The sequence below is a fragment of the Toxotes jaculatrix genome, chromosome 20 (genome assembly GCF_017976425.1).
Source record: "Toxotes jaculatrix isolate fToxJac2 chromosome 20, fToxJac2.pri, whole genome shotgun sequence".
Taxonomy (NCBI): domain Eukaryota; kingdom Metazoa; phylum Chordata; class Actinopteri; family Toxotidae; genus Toxotes; species Toxotes jaculatrix.
Genome location: NC_054413.1, coordinates 1,757,998 through 1,773,117, shown reverse-complemented (window position 1 = coordinate 1,773,117; position 15,120 = coordinate 1,757,998). Strand labels below are relative to the sequence as shown.

Sequence of the window (15,120 nt, the reverse complement as noted above, 5' to 3'; positions counted from 1 at the left end):
CAAAGCACTTTATTGCACTGTATAGTGTGACGGTGAGCCAATAGCAGGCTCTTATAAAAGTGTCATTTAATCTTTTTATCATGTGTACAAAACAAGTCACACACACTTGTACCGTACAAAATCAACACTATTTACATACAATATACACACACACACCTAACACACACACACACATACACACACACACACACACACACACCATAAAGTCTCTCTACCATCCAGCCCTGAACACACAGATGAGTCCTCTGGGTCTCTGATGGGATTTCCTTCTTATCCAACATCCTCCACACACACGCACATGCACACGCACGCACGCACACACACACACACACACACACACACACACACACACACACACACAGGGACTGAAACATGACCGCTACGCTGCTACCAACAAACCCAAACTGCTAAGATAGCCAAACAAGCGCTAAGCAACTTCTGATATGCATAAAGATTTTTTTTCTTCAGATAAAAAGACAAACGATGAAAAAAGACAATGAGACAGAATCAGCGTGAGAGAAAAAGAAGGATGAGATGAGTCATTAGAAACTTTATCCACAGGGATGTAAACAAACGATGCACTTTTTTTTATGAATTATTCTGAATAACGTTGAATAAAACGTCCTACAGAACCTGCAGCGTCAGTGACGGGCTGATGATAATTCTCAGAATTCACTGAGAGCGACTGAGCACGATACCTGGTCTGGGGATAAACTGATTTCTTTTAAAACTCTTAATATATTTTATTTATCTTAACTCTTATATATCCTCAGGATCTCTGAGGAGGCCTTTGACTTAGTGCACACACGGCGGTAGCTGTTGTACCAAAGCCCAGAGGACGCTCTTCACTCGGGATTCGTTTCTACAACACTGAAAAACACTCGATTTTTTTGTTTAGGTTTGGTGTGAAAAAGATTTTTCTGTGCAAATAAAACATGAACTTTTTAACTTTTTAGTGCTGATGAACTGTTTGGTTCATAACTGTCAGTAAGATTATATATGTTTATTTTTTTAAATTCTAAAGCTAAATTTAGGACTTTTCAAAAACCTGAAAATGAACAATGAAGATCTGTGTAGTTCAGCTGTGTTTTATGAAAAAGCAAGATCCGAATCTGAGCCATGAACCAAACGGAACAAACCGAGTCAGGAGCAGCACTGAGGAGTTTGGTATCAGCTCCTCAACTCGAATCCCTGCAGTGAACAACGTGCTTCCGGGCGTTATTGCTACAATAGGAGCTTTTCTCTGTAAACTTTATCTCTCTGCACCGACAGAGCTCCAGATGTTTCTGCATCTGGATTCTGAAAGTGACGCTGAGGCTTCACACGTTGCGTGTTTCTCTGTCCTCACCTGTGCCTTCACCTGCTTCTCTTATCTCTCTGATTGGCTGCAGCAACACCTCAGTTCCCTCTGACTTATGACTGGGAGCATCGACACTCTGCTAAACTCCCTTTAAATAGTCTTTATCTTTTATATACACACAGTGCACTTTGCTTGATGAGATGCTTTGGATGTTTCAGGGACTGAATTTCACACAGTTACTGACACAAACTGATGTGATGGGATAACAGAAATTATTGTCCACGTGCAGACTGTTTTTTTTTTGTTTGTTTTTTTTTGCTTTAAATTATTTTATGGCCTCCAACAAATGTCAATAAGGTACTGAGCCTCAGAAATCATTTCAAAGACATGAGAAATTTAAGTTTGTGGACGTGTAGAAAAGATTTGTGGACAGGGAGCAAATAATATCACAATCACACAACTGAATACAAAACTACTGAAACAACTTCACTGTCCATGTCAGATGGAAATGAATAATAACTGAACAGTATTTTGGCAGAGATCCACCAACTTAAGGTCCTGAGGGTTTGGTCGGAACATAATCTAAAATTATGTGACTCAAAACCTGAAAATCTAAACAAATTACAAAAAAAAAAGAAAAAAAGAAATGAAAAGACAAAGAAGGAGGAGAAATAACTTGAGTAGAAGCTGAAACATCATATCTGGGCACGTCTGGATCACCACAGGCTCAGAGTCTCACTGACACAGTTGTGAGTCCATGAATTTTGATTCAAACGGTTAAAAAAGGCCGAATGATGATCACATGATCAGGAAAAGGCTGTTTGTCTTTCAGCTTCTCACAACTAAACCAGATTCAGAAAAGCTGCATCAAGCTGGTTTACGGAGCCAGTCGGAGCTTTTAACTTTACACTGAAAACAAATATCTTCTGTTTCTTAAAATTCAGTTTTCCTGTTTCCAGCCTCCATAAAAAAATGTCTTTATTTGATCGTCTAAAGATTAAAAGTCTGTTTGAAATCTGTTTAATTCACATTGAAACTCGGCAAAATGTCCCTGTCACACATCAACACAGACAGATGAACACACTCACAGACAGAGACACACACACACACACACACATAAACCGCAGACACACACACAGGGTGCAGGTGGAGAGAGCTGCATATAGGGGCTACTACACCTCATTGTGTTTTAGGTTTCTCTCCATATAGATTATTATGTCTATGTACAATATTTATATTTTTACAATAATCTGGCTGCCCCTGTTCTAATTCTAATAATACCACAAATCTGGGATTTTCCGATTCGACCAGTAAAACGTGACTCCAGCGTTTCTCTCTCTCTCTCTCTCTCTCTCTCTCTCTGCTTTCACCTCCCGAAACCTCGGTGTGACGAGCGGAGCCGTGGCCCCGAGCACAGTGTTCCCCTAAGGCTTTCTACAGTGGCGAGCTCCTGGTAACGGTCACCAGAGCGGGGGGAGTAAAAATGGTCATATCACCACGGAGCAATCAATCGGTCAATCAATCAATCAATCAATCAATCAACCAGTCAATCAACCAACCACCCAAACCGGCACAACACGACTTTAAAGAAAACGGACGACGTTAGACCACACCATATGCAGGTTCAAAAATACAGTACATCTTGATTTTGGGAAATAAATGAACAACAACGGCGATATGCACGGCATACACACGCATGCTCTCTCTCTCCCACCGACACACACACACGCACACACACACACACACGCACACACACGTACACACACACACTCAGGCTACATGTTGTAGGCCACGTAGATGGGGTCCAGCTGGTCTTGTAAGAAGCCGTCGCGCAGGTGCATGCGCTGTTTCTCGCCGCGGGAGTTGATGGGGATGACGCCGATGTCCGTCACCACGACCACGCCCACGATCAGGTAGTGCTCCTCCAGCACCGCCTTGGTCACCATGGGAACCAGGTCCAGGGCCTCCTGCTCGGAGCCCTCCAGCTCCACCACCACCACCAGCAGGTTGGTCCAGGGGAAGACCGCACTGATGAAAACACGAGTTTACAACACAATCAGACCTTTTATCCGTTTTTTAATGATGTTCATTCATTTTCTGAGCCACTGGGGGGCAGCAGAGCTCCACCAGCCGCTCTCTGTCTGCTGTCTGCTGCTGAGCAGGTACAGGACAGAAGGTTTATCCGAGCTCGTCTGCTGAAAACAGCGGCCTGCTGCTGGAGATGCCACTAATCTGACACAGAAGTAAAACCGGAAGCTAAAAGAGGAGAATAAGCTCCTCAGAGCTGCAGAGTTGGTGATAACTCAGGATCCTGGAGACCTACCACTCCATGATGCTCTTGTGCGCGCGGATGACGGAGGTCTCGATGTCGATGGGATGGTACCTCATCCCCCGCAGTTCCATGGCCTCCTCCAGAGCTCCCACCACGAACAGAGCGTCGTGTCTCTCTGTTCACAGAGACAGAGACGGGCTGTTGTTGGAGTAGAAGGCAGAAAGGACGTGACGAGGAAACGTGGGAGAAAGAGGCCGAACTAACCTCCGTTGGCGTCGGTGAGCTCCGTGCGGCGGAGGAAGCCCAGGTAGCCCGTCCTGGCCCAGACCGTCTGCGTGTCTCCAAAGCTGAGTCTGGAGTTGAAGTGATCGGACTGGAGAACCTCCTCTCCGTAACCGCTGTAGTAACCGCTGCCGTTGTGGGCGCTGTGCACCCAAATCTGCAGGAGCAGCAGAACACAGCTCAGACTCTGGGTGGAGGAAATTTACTTCAGGACAGAAACAGTTTTTATACAAACTACAAAAACATAACGAAGGTGCAGCTCAGACACATGTTTAACTCCTAAATGTGTTCTTAGAATGTCATCTCAGAACAGGGGCGGACATGGGGACACTGAGGACACAGAGCTGGTAAAGAGACCAGCAGGGTCAGTGAAAACTTTATGGATTTTTGGACGGTCCACCGATGAAGCAGCCCGCTGGGATTTGTCCCAGAATGCTCGATGGCTCTGATGCTGCTTCAGAAGCATAAAAATTCCCAGAGGAGAGAATGAAGGAGGAAAGGAAGGAGGAAAGGAAGTCTCAAAGAAAACGGCAAAAAGATAAAAAGAAAAGAAAAGCTTAAGGAAAGAGGCAAAGGAAAAGAAAGACCAACAAGAAACGAAAGACAGAAAGAAAAGAAGATGCCAGGAATATCTATGGATGGAGAGAAAAGATAAGGAAGGAGATGGAAGAGGGAAAGAACAGAAAGAAAAAAGACTAAGAAAAGAAAAAGGCGGGGGAAGAAGAAAAGATAAAGAGTTTGTGTCTGTGGACCTCTCCCAGGTGCGAGTCTCCCAGTGGTCCTTTGGTCTCTGGGTTGGCAATAATGATTCGAACTCCAGGAAGGATCTAAAAAAAAAAAAAGAGAAAAAGAATCAGTCGCCGTGGTTACAGCTTCATTCTGTATCACTTCTCTAATTTCAGCATGAACGCATGAATCCCAAAAATAGACGCAGCTGTTTACACTGAACAAACGGTCACACTTCAAATTCAAGTGTCAGCGTCGTCTCCCCAAATCTGATCCCACAGCTTATTTAACGAGGCGGGTCAGGAACCATCGAGCAGGTGTGAGTGCAGGTGTGAGTGCAGATGTGATTACAGATGTGATTACACCTCACACAGCCACAGGTCGTCACATTTACTCCCACCCATATTTTTTTTTTTCAGAACATTCTGTTCAGGAAGCATGTAAAGAAAAGGACGAACTGACTGGTAAACATGTTTTTTTTTTCTCTCTTTCCTCCTCCCACATACAGTGAGTCAAAATAAACAGCGAGCCAATCGATGACCAGCTCTGAAACATGACGTCTTCTCTTTGTGTGTCAGCGCGGGGGAAGAAGAAGAAGAAGAAGAAGAAGAAGAAGAAGAAGAAGAAGAAGAAGCCGCATGTCTCCTCAGGCTCAGACACGAAACGATCCGACAGGTGAATATTTCCATGAGCAGCTGAGGCCGACTCTGCTCCTCCACAGGAACACGACCCATCAGACTGTGTGTGTGTGTGTGTGTGTGTGTGTGTGTGTGTGTGTGTAAACTGGGATTTTCTGATTCACTGCAGCAGCTCACGTTAAACTCTTTTAAACTTTTACCAAATAAATAAATGTCCAAGTAATCGACCGATCTTTTCCGTCACAGTGGATTTCGGATCTCTCCGTCCCCCGTACACGTGACTGACTGTTATATATTTAGACGTCGTGCACTGATGTCTCCTGCAGACCTCACTGATGGAGTTCAGTTAGTTGCTAAGAGATCTGTAATGACACTGAAACAAGTGCCTCTCACTGATCAGACGAGTACCGAGCAATCTGCTCCCGGACTGAAGCAGCTGATCTGAGGAGCGAGCAGAAGGACTCTGCATTTAGCTGGAGCCAGAGGACAAGAGTGAGAGGAGGACGACGCAGGACAGAGAACCCAGGACTCGGTTTGGCCAAAAACACCTGTTACCTTTCGTGCTGTGAAGCCCACACATGCACAGACAGACGGGCAGGACGGATGTTTTCGGGCCCCATCACGGACTCGACCCCGCCGTCTGCTTTGACTCACTGAATGTGGGAGGCCGAGCAGCCGAGAGCAGAAATAGCTCCGGAGTCTTCTGCTTTTACTGACGGCCATGTTAGTGCACCGCGTGTCCCAGCGTGGATCAGAGCACACTCACCTTGCCGGACTCCATTAACGGCAGACTGTGAGGCGAACCTCTCTCCACCAACCGAACCCTGAAAGACATAAATGTGCAAATGTCAACACTTTGTGCAGCGAAGAGAAAAGATGTCGGAACAGGACAGACTGCTGTACCTGTCATGGCGCAGCGCTCTCATGTCCACGTACACTGTGGTGGGGTCCGGTCCTGAAGTCCCCTGCAGCCAATCGTAACGCAGACACAGTGAGCTCCAGCACAAGACTCCATTTAAAATGTGACAGATTCTGAGATCAGAGCGTGTTCAGTCCAGCGTGCCGCCGGTTTTACCTGCAGGCAGATGGCCAGGTTGACTCTGCAGCCGAAGGCCGTGCTGACGGATCGCGGGTGAAGGCCGAGGTCTTTGAACAGTTTGGAGAAGGAGTGCGTGAGGGACATCCTGGGCCTCTCCTCCGCCACCACCACACAGGCCCGAACCCGGGACAGATCCAGACCCCGAGCCTGGAGGACAAACAGGAAAACAACCTCATCACGTGGAGGTCTGAGAGGCTTTATCCCGTCTGTGTGGGGGTTTTCATCCTGAAACTAACTGGTCAGGTGTCTTTTTCTTTTTCTTTAATCATTTTTATTTGATCTGACCCTGTTTACAGTCTTCAGTTTTCAGGAGAGGTCTGTGTATGAGCCTCTGTGAGTCTCTGTTACCTGCTCCTGATAGAATTTCTTCTTCGTTACAGTAAAGAAGTTTGATTCCTTCCTTTAGCAGGTAAAAGCTGTGTTTTATAGACACTTTAAATAAAGGTTGATCTCTCGCGTTATGTCAGCGACGGTTCTCACAAGCAGAGAAATAAAAATGTGTTTTCTGAAAAAAAAAAAAAGGCAGTAAGTAAAGAACATTTCTACTTTTCACTCTGCGGTTTCAGCTTTCAGTCTCCATGGAGACTTAAAGACAGATAATTACTAAAATTAACTCTGCAGCTTCCGTCAGTGACCAATCAGAGGCATCTGTAACTCCAGCACTGAGACGTGGCCTCGGGCTGAGCAGACGGAGACAGAGTCTGAGTTTGTTAAAGACGTCTCCTGCAGGAGTCAGTTAGACAGCGCCAGAGTCTGTGGGCTCATCTGAACGCTCACCTATAAGACGAGCGTTGAGTCCGCATGACATGATGCATTCTGGGAGAAATGCACACATATTAAAGACAGACACACGTGGACGGATTGTTTCTCGTGCATGGCGTGAGTGCTGTGCTGACCTTGAGCGCCTCGGTCTGCAGGCCGAGTCCTTTGGTGCAGAGCTCCATGACGCTGTAGGAGCAGAAGGTGTCTCGCACCCTCAGCTGGCTGACGGCCAGCAGCCACAGCGCTGGGTTGGACTCCAGCTCCACCGGAGGGATCAGGATGGACTGGTGGCCCGAATACACACTGTGGACAACAGATTTTTAATGTTTCAGAAAGAAATTCACAACAGATTAAAAAATCTAAATATAGAAACCAAACTGGGGAAAAAAAGGATTCATCCTGATACATAGGATCTGAGGACAACAGCGTCAGAGGACAGACAAATGCTCAGGATCCGGTCATGTACTCTTAATTTTGGCTTCCCAAGGTCCTGCTTAATGATTACATGTAATAAAATGGACATTTATCTTTTATATAACCAGTCAGTCTTCAGAGATTCTCATACAGAAGGTGATTTGCAGCCTGTTTTATTTAGAGGACGCTCAGCAGCAGCCGGTCTCGCCAAGTTCAGAATTTACGAGCAGAGAATTTAAAAGCAGCCAGAGCCGAGACCTGGAGCCGAGACCTGGAGCCGAGACCTGGAGCTGAGAGACCTGGAGCTGAGACCTGGAGCTGAGACCTGGAGCTGAGACCTGGACACAGTCCGGTCTCAGATGCAGAGTGTCACAGAGAAACATCACCGCAGTGAATCTCTGCTCTTGTTACTGAAGGAGTCCAGAAATCTTTCTGACATTAATCATAATCAGAGCATTGTTTCCCTCCCAGTGGTGAATTTCTAACCAGAAAATGCCAAAAGTATGTGGACACCTAAATATCGCACCCATCTGTGGCAGATGGAGATCTCATCTCAGAACTGTGGGCGTTAATCTGTGAAGCCTGGACACTTGCTGCCTGAACAGACACCACATTCACTCCATGACCTGAAAATCATCCTGTTACTGTGAACTTAGACAAAGGAACAGACACTCTCTGAAAACATTAGTTCAGTGGAGTTTCTCTTTAAAATACAGATTTAATGCTGTGTAAGTCGGCGGAGACACATTTAAAGGTTGTCCCAACCTGCAGAGACACCAGAGGACGAAGCCGAGGCCGCAGTACGGATCCAGACAGATGGCAACTTCTCTGGACGGATACAACTCACACTGCAGCTTCACCGACCGGCAGAAGGCTCCAACGGCATTATGGGACATCTGGAAAGTCGGCATAAGGAAAGAGAGACACAACAACACACACAGAGACAAACAAAAGAACAGGATAGAAAGTTGGACAGTTAATACACGAGTGATTCCTGCTGGTTGTTGCTGGTTTTCTCTCTATTCTTCATTTAAAAATTCCATTTTTTTTAAAGGAAATTAAATTTGTGTCTGTATGTACGACTGAATGTTCTTAATACTGAATTAAAGAAATAAGGAGGGAAGCAGGTCCAGGCGACGGGACGAGAGGCTGTGAGCGGTTTGGTCGGGTGGTGGTGGATTAACGCTGAGCTGACCTGAACTCCGGCCAACATGCCGGTCGTCGACACGCTGAAGTCCAGATAGGCCAGACCGTCAGGGTTGGTGGGCTTATAGAGCGCGGGAGGCTTCTTCTTTGGCAGGTCATCTGCAGCGCACACACACACGCGCACACACACACACACACACACAGACACACACACACACACCTTTTATTCCACTCAGCCTGTTCAGAAACACTGGTTTCCATGTCTGTGTGTATCAGAGAGGCCACGGTACCAGTGTCCAGGACAGGAGGCCAGTTCCTGATGTCCACAGTGGCCATGGCCTCCTTGGAGCGCAGCAGCTTACAGATGACCGCCGTGGTCATCACACAGGCTGAGTGACTAACCTGAGGATGATAGTTCAAACGTAAGCTTCATCTTTTGGTTAAATATTCTATGGAAAAGTTCAGAGTGAAATCCCGACCTCGACGATCATCTTGACGGTGGGCAGGGTGGTGGAGATGTTCTGAGGGTGGGGCGGTCGCACTGTGATGGGAACACAGCCGGCGTACAGGCAGCCGTAGAAGGCCGCAATCAGGTCTATACCTGCAGGAAACACAATCCCAGAGACGGAGAGGTGTGAGTGCTCAGCTGAACATGGCCTAACGCTCCACATCTCCACATCCAAAGAGCGCGCATCGTCTCTGACCTGGAGGGTAGACCAGAGCGACGTGGTCTCCTTCCTGCAGACCTCCTCTCTCCATCAGCAGAGCGGCCACTCGCTCCGCTCTCTTGTGCAGCTGCAGACAGGTGAGGGAGCTGGACACCGCCCCCTGGAGGAGAGGAGGGTGTTAAATCGCACAGAGAGCTTCTCATCAGCACCAAGAAGCATTAAAAAAAAAAAAAAAACAGGAACAGGAGGTGTGTGCTGTTACCCGGGAGCTGAGCAGGGTGTAGAGGACGTGGTCTGGTGTGGTCTGAGCTCTCCACTGTAAAACCTCCGACAGGAACAGGAACTGAAAAAACGAAGCACAGTGATCGTCCTGTTTAGAAAGTTTATTGGCTGTTTGTGATCGTAAATCAATCGGGGCCTCGAGTCAAGTTTGTTCGCTGCACTGTTCTGTTCCAAAATGTCAACTTTTCAATCAGTAACTAAGGAAAACAGCTTTGACTTTAACTTCACTCGGTTCTGAAATTATTCAGTGCGTCTGCAGGCACAGAGGACGGAGTAAACGTGGAGTGCAGAGATTACCCAGCATTTATCATTACATCACCACTCCCAGCTTCATCTAAAGCCTGTGTGTGTGTGTGTCTGTGAGTGTGAGAGTGTGTGTGAGTGTGTGTGTGTGTCTCACCTGGTCGTTGTCGTCGGTTTGTCCCAAATCTCTGCCGCTGGCCTGAGCGATCCTCTTCCCTGACACCAGATTCCCCACCATCACAGAGGCAGGTCCGATCTCTGCCACACACACACACACACACGCACACACACACACACACACACACACGCACACACACAGGATCAGAGCATTAACACACAGTGCTGAGCTACAAACCGAGGCCATGCGCGGTACAAACACAGAACTCTGTCTCCCACCTGGTTGTTTCTGCCGCGGTTTGGGCAGGTTGGTGACGCACGTGTGGGGACACATGAGGACGTTGCAGGGGTGCAGCCCCCCCTCCAGGTAAAGCTGCTTGATCTCCGACAGGTGGATGCCGCCCAGAGGAGTCTTGGGCAGCGTGTTGGCCGGGACCAGAGCGAGGCAGAACACGCCCACCCCGTGGATGCTGTCTATGGCCTGAGAGGGAGAGGAGGGGAGGACACAGGGGGACAGTCAGAGGACGGTCAGAGGACAGTGGGATTATCTGCTGACGAGGAGTTATTTTCACCAGTGATGGGATTTGGAAATCGTGTTTTTGTTTTTTTTTCTTTCTGTTAATTTATGTGATTTCACTATGACAGTGACGCTGATTTAATTATTTAATTACAAAATACAAAAGCAGCAACGTGTTTACGACTGAGTCCAGTCTGAGGTAAATATCACAGGCTTCAGTGTTTACTGCAGAACATCCAGCCTGGTGCAGCTTTATCATCATCATCATCATCATCATCATCACCACCACCATCGCCCTGCTCGTCATAATCGCCCTCCTCCCACTGAGCCGTGCAGGACCACGGTCTGCGGGAGGCGACCTACCTGCAGCACACGGCTCATCCACTGGAAGCTGTCCTCCTCCGTGGAGTCGGGCCTCTGCTCGGCCACGACCACGATCCTCTCGTCTCTCAGCACTGTCACAGAGAACACGGCTATCCTGTGGGGGACAGAGGACAGAGGACAGAGAGACATCGGTCAGCACTGATGAAACAAAGCAGACAAACCGTGGCCTCTGAGAAAGTGTCTGAGCAGAGAAATCCTTCCAGCACCGAGTGAGAGGTTTTTATTTAACAGCAACAGGTGAGTCATTCTGTGAAACGGCCAATAAAACCTGCTTCATGTGTAACCCTGACAACATGTCAGCAGTCTGGGTTTCAGTGGAGAGCTGCAGGGAAAACAACGGCTGTTTGTCTGTCAGAGGTTCATTTGTTTTCAGGCTGAAGCTCCACTGCAGGTGGATTAGTTTGTTTGATGCAGGCGTTTTCCTGGATTCACTCAATCTACTAAGGTTCAGCAGCGAACAGGGGAAACGTAAAGACGCAAACACACACTGTGCACCGAGGATGTTACACATCAGACCATCCAGAGACTGCTGTAAGCAAACAGAGGGCGTCTCACCAGCAGCAGTGATAAAACATACAAACACACTTTCTGCTTCCTCCATAAGCAGAAGCTTTAAATAGCAGGAGGAAACGTCATCAGACGCTGTCAGGTGAAAGATGAATTTCATCCTCGGTGGCCGTGGACACAATTAAACTTCACTCTATTACCGTTTCTGGATTCATCCACTATTGCTCTACTTTATTAGATTTATTATGTGCCGGCGTACGGCTCATTTATCAGCGTGACAGTGGACGTGCTGGGATTGGACGTTTTCACCTGCTGTCAGTGGGAATGATGTTAATAACTATTTATCTGACTTTCCATTCAAAACGCTCCCCTGGGTGTGCTGGTCCACACGAGACGCCAGAAACATAAACCGGACAACGTCTCCTCTTGTCCCGCTCTGTAAAACGCACTCACCTGCCTCTGTAGACAAATTTCATTGGCTCCACTGCCAGCGCCGTGGCGACGATGTCGTCGGCGTTGTGCCTCCGCCCGCTCACCATGATGAGTCCGTCCATCTTGCCCGTGATGAAGACGAGGCCGCCGGGGCCGATGAAGCCCAGCAGGCCGGTCCGCACGAAGGCGTACTCGCTGATCAGCCCCCCGCTGGAGCTCACCGGGTAAACCTGCAAACACACAGGCGTTCAGCTGCAGAGTCGCCATGGAAACCAGCCAGCGCTAGAGCAGCACGACAGAGCCGAGATCAGATATTGCAGTATTTTTAACTTAGGACATTTATATTGACAGTGTCACACTGCTGGTCTTAATAAACGCGGTATGATGTGCTGCAGAGGCATCCACTGCTCAGGTTATTAAGCTCCAACAGAAAAACGCCTCACTTTAATAAAACACAGCATTTAACTCATAAAAAGGAAAAGATTTAAGATGATTCACAATATTACAACGATTAATATCAGAGAAAAGCTAAATATCATGTTTTCCTAAAAGAAGTGAAACCTGTTGATTAGAAGAGAAAACCACAACCTGTGCTGCCAAGAGACAAAACAGGACATTTAAAGACATTTAAAGACATTTAAAGAGGTCACGTCGGGCTTTAGGGACTTGAAGACGCCATTTTTCACTATTTTCAATCAGTTAAAAAAGGAAATAATCAGCAGATGAATCCATACTGAATGTGATCATTGAGTGCAGCTGTAGTTTACTCGCTGTGGGATGTGTCTGCGGAGGAGGAGGAGGAGATCGTTATCACTGACTCCAGGATTCCTGTTGTGTGTCATTACAAATATCTACTGAACAAACGACGGGACGACTGAGCAGCGGCGTCTTCAACTTCACGGAGACGCGCATCATTAAAACCTGACAGGTGGGTTCCAGAGTGCTCGCTGTTACACGGCCGTGTGTGTTGGCTTTGGTGTCAACAAGCATGACGCAGCGTACGAGAAAAGATCTCAGCCACAAACGTGCAGAGCGTCTGCGTCTGAGCTGAGGTCTCGGCCTGCTGGCCATCACGCAGGCCTCCTCACCTCAAAGGTATTCTTGGTCATGCCGGTGAGGCCGTAGTAGGAGGTGCCGGTGGCGATGGAGCAAACGCAGAGCTCACCGATCTCATCTGTCTGACAGAGCTGAGGGACGCCCTCGGGCTTCACCACACACACCAGGCCTGGGAGGGCGAGAGACACAGAGGAAAACAGAGAGAGAGAGAGAGAGACGAGGGGAACACAGGATTAACACCTTCTGAATTTCCTCCCGTTTCCTTGAATAAACCTGTTAAGAGCAAATTCCCGTTTTGACAAAGTGATTGGTCACAGTTTTTATGGAAGAGCGATGATCCCCGCAGCAGCATTACTCCGTCCAGATGCACCTGTTCAGACGGACAAACCACACGTCTCAGTCGCATTTCTCAACATCAGAGTTTAAAGTAGGTTGTTCTAACCCAATTATAACGTCTGCTTATGTCTGTGTCGACCCAAAAGCAGGTTACTGTAGTAACTGGGTTAAAAGCAGAATATATACAGCAGGTAGCATCAGACAACAGGAATTAATGCCAGTATATTCTCACTGACCGTTTGGATTATGTTACTGGGAAACCAGTATAACCACCCTGCCCAGTTTAACGGGGCTGCTGATCAGTTTCCAGTGACTCGGTGATAAATGTGAAGCTTTAATTTCTGGATTTGGAATCTGACTTTGAGGCTGATGTTCTGCTCGCTCATCGCAGAGCTGAGGTCAAAGGTAACTCCTCAGTTCCCAGCATGCTCCGGTAAAGCCGACAGATTGCTTAATGTGCGGCTGTCGTTCCTGTGGTGAACACTGGGTGGTGTGAGCTCGTATGGGAAAGCTCCCAGTTTGCGACAGTGATGTTTCATAAGAGACAGACCTTCACCACATCATGTGTGAAATCTATTCTTCATCCATTCATCTGAATAAAGGTTGTAAAATTCATTTAACACTTTCATCACTTGTTAGAAAGTTAGGAAGTGCAGTGGTGAAAATAACAGCGTCCCAACACAGACCTGTTTGACCTGATGCAGGTTTTATGTCCCTCCTCTGGACACCATGCTCCACAGGTGCAGACCTGTAGACCAGGTGTCTCTGAGGCTCCCATGGACGCTTACCTCCCGGTGTGACGGTGCCCACGTCCTGCACGGTGAGCACCGAGAGACGCTCCTCCGTGTCGACCCTGACCACCCCGTAGCTCAGGCCCTGCATGGACAGGACGCCTCGTCCCGGAGGCTGGCTGCTGTCCTCCACTGGCCTGGACACAACAAGCACACGCCGTGTACAAATACAATCAACTGCAGAGACGTGGACTCAGTCGCTCAGGTGGAATTCTGTTTACATTTCAATATGTTTTGGCCTGTGTGTATTGTGTGTGTGAATTTGCACATAATGTGTTACATCACACTCGTCTGGTGTGTGTGTAGGAGCCGGAGCTACAAACTGTATGTGCCAGTGTGTGTTTGGATATAATCGGGTAACAGTCGGATTCAGATCTGATGTGGTGAGCGTCCCAGAGTCCCACAGGAGTAACTCCTGAGTTTGCATTTAAATGGGAAATTTGAAAGTGTAGTTTGGTCTGTGCTCAGAGTGAGAACCGGATGAGTGGAGTGTACAGATCGTACTCTCCCACGCACATTTGCGTAATCTGTGAATGTAAAGTAGGACTGGGAACATGCGTGCAGTTGGCGTGTGCGTTTACCTCCTGATGGCGACTGTGAGGGCCTCGGGGGAGCTGGCACAGGGACAGATGACCTCAGCTCTCAGCCCTTTGGTCTGAAAGACGTTGAGGAAGGCGTCGCAGGAGGAGATCGACCCTGAGAGACGCACACGGTCACAAACTGTGAGAACTGTTTGATTCAGGCGTGGAGTTACACAAACATGACATGTGCACAGAGGTTACAGCCATCAGGTCCTTAGGCCGAACATGGCGGCTTCCTGAACACTAAAGGAAGACGCTGATGTTTCATCCCAAATAATCAGAGTACTGCCAACCGGCCAGCTAATCCATCACACTGAGCAGCTCGCAGTCTTTATGGTTTTTGTTGATGTTACATTATCGCAGCTGGAAAGATCCAGCAGTTTCAGTGGTGGCTTTAATGGAATGTTTTAAAGCGCTGCCAGTGGCAACAATGACTTGTTGTAGTTAACAGTAATGTAAACAACATGTGATTTGAAGTTAAAGGGTTAAAACACACAAAACCATCAGTGTGGACCAGAGAATTCGACCACTTCCTGGTTTCTACTCTTATCTTTCAGTCGTTTTCAC

The 15,120-nt window shown here is 47.7% G+C and overlaps 1 protein-coding gene across 1 annotated transcript in view; it reads right to left on the bottom strand.

Moving 5' to 3' along the window:
• Positions 1–21: 21 nt before the first annotated feature.
• Positions 22–15,120, bottom strand: part of LOC121200461 (disco-interacting protein 2 homolog C-like) — a 35,314-nt gene continuing 20,215 nt past the window's right edge. Inside the window, exons 18-38 of the mRNA XM_041065787.1 lie at positions 14,554–14,668; positions 13,970–14,109; positions 12,878–13,014; positions 11,811–12,019; positions 10,830–10,944; positions 10,229–10,430; positions 9,990–10,090; positions 9,570–9,650; positions 9,344–9,467; positions 9,119–9,240; positions 8,930–9,041; positions 8,689–8,798; positions 8,259–8,389; positions 7,214–7,382; positions 6,294–6,464; positions 6,122–6,183; positions 5,985–6,042; positions 4,607–4,681; positions 3,837–4,011; positions 3,624–3,747; positions 22–3,328 (exon numbers count right to left, since the gene is read on the bottom strand). Coding sequence (XP_040921721.1) covers positions 3,076–3,328; positions 3,624–3,747; positions 3,837–4,011; positions 4,607–4,681; positions 5,985–6,042; positions 6,122–6,183; positions 6,294–6,464; positions 7,214–7,382; positions 8,259–8,389; positions 8,689–8,798; positions 8,930–9,041; positions 9,119–9,240; positions 9,344–9,467; positions 9,570–9,650; positions 9,990–10,090; positions 10,229–10,430; positions 10,830–10,944; positions 11,811–12,019; positions 12,878–13,014; positions 13,970–14,109; positions 14,554–14,668 — 2,786 coding nt within the window. The 3' untranslated portion in view covers positions 22–3,075. The remainder of the gene's footprint in view (positions 3,329–3,623; positions 3,748–3,836; positions 4,012–4,606; positions 4,682–5,984; positions 6,043–6,121; positions 6,184–6,293; positions 6,465–7,213; positions 7,383–8,258; positions 8,390–8,688; positions 8,799–8,929; positions 9,042–9,118; positions 9,241–9,343; positions 9,468–9,569; positions 9,651–9,989; positions 10,091–10,228; positions 10,431–10,829; positions 10,945–11,810; positions 12,020–12,877; positions 13,015–13,969; positions 14,110–14,553; positions 14,669–15,120) is intronic.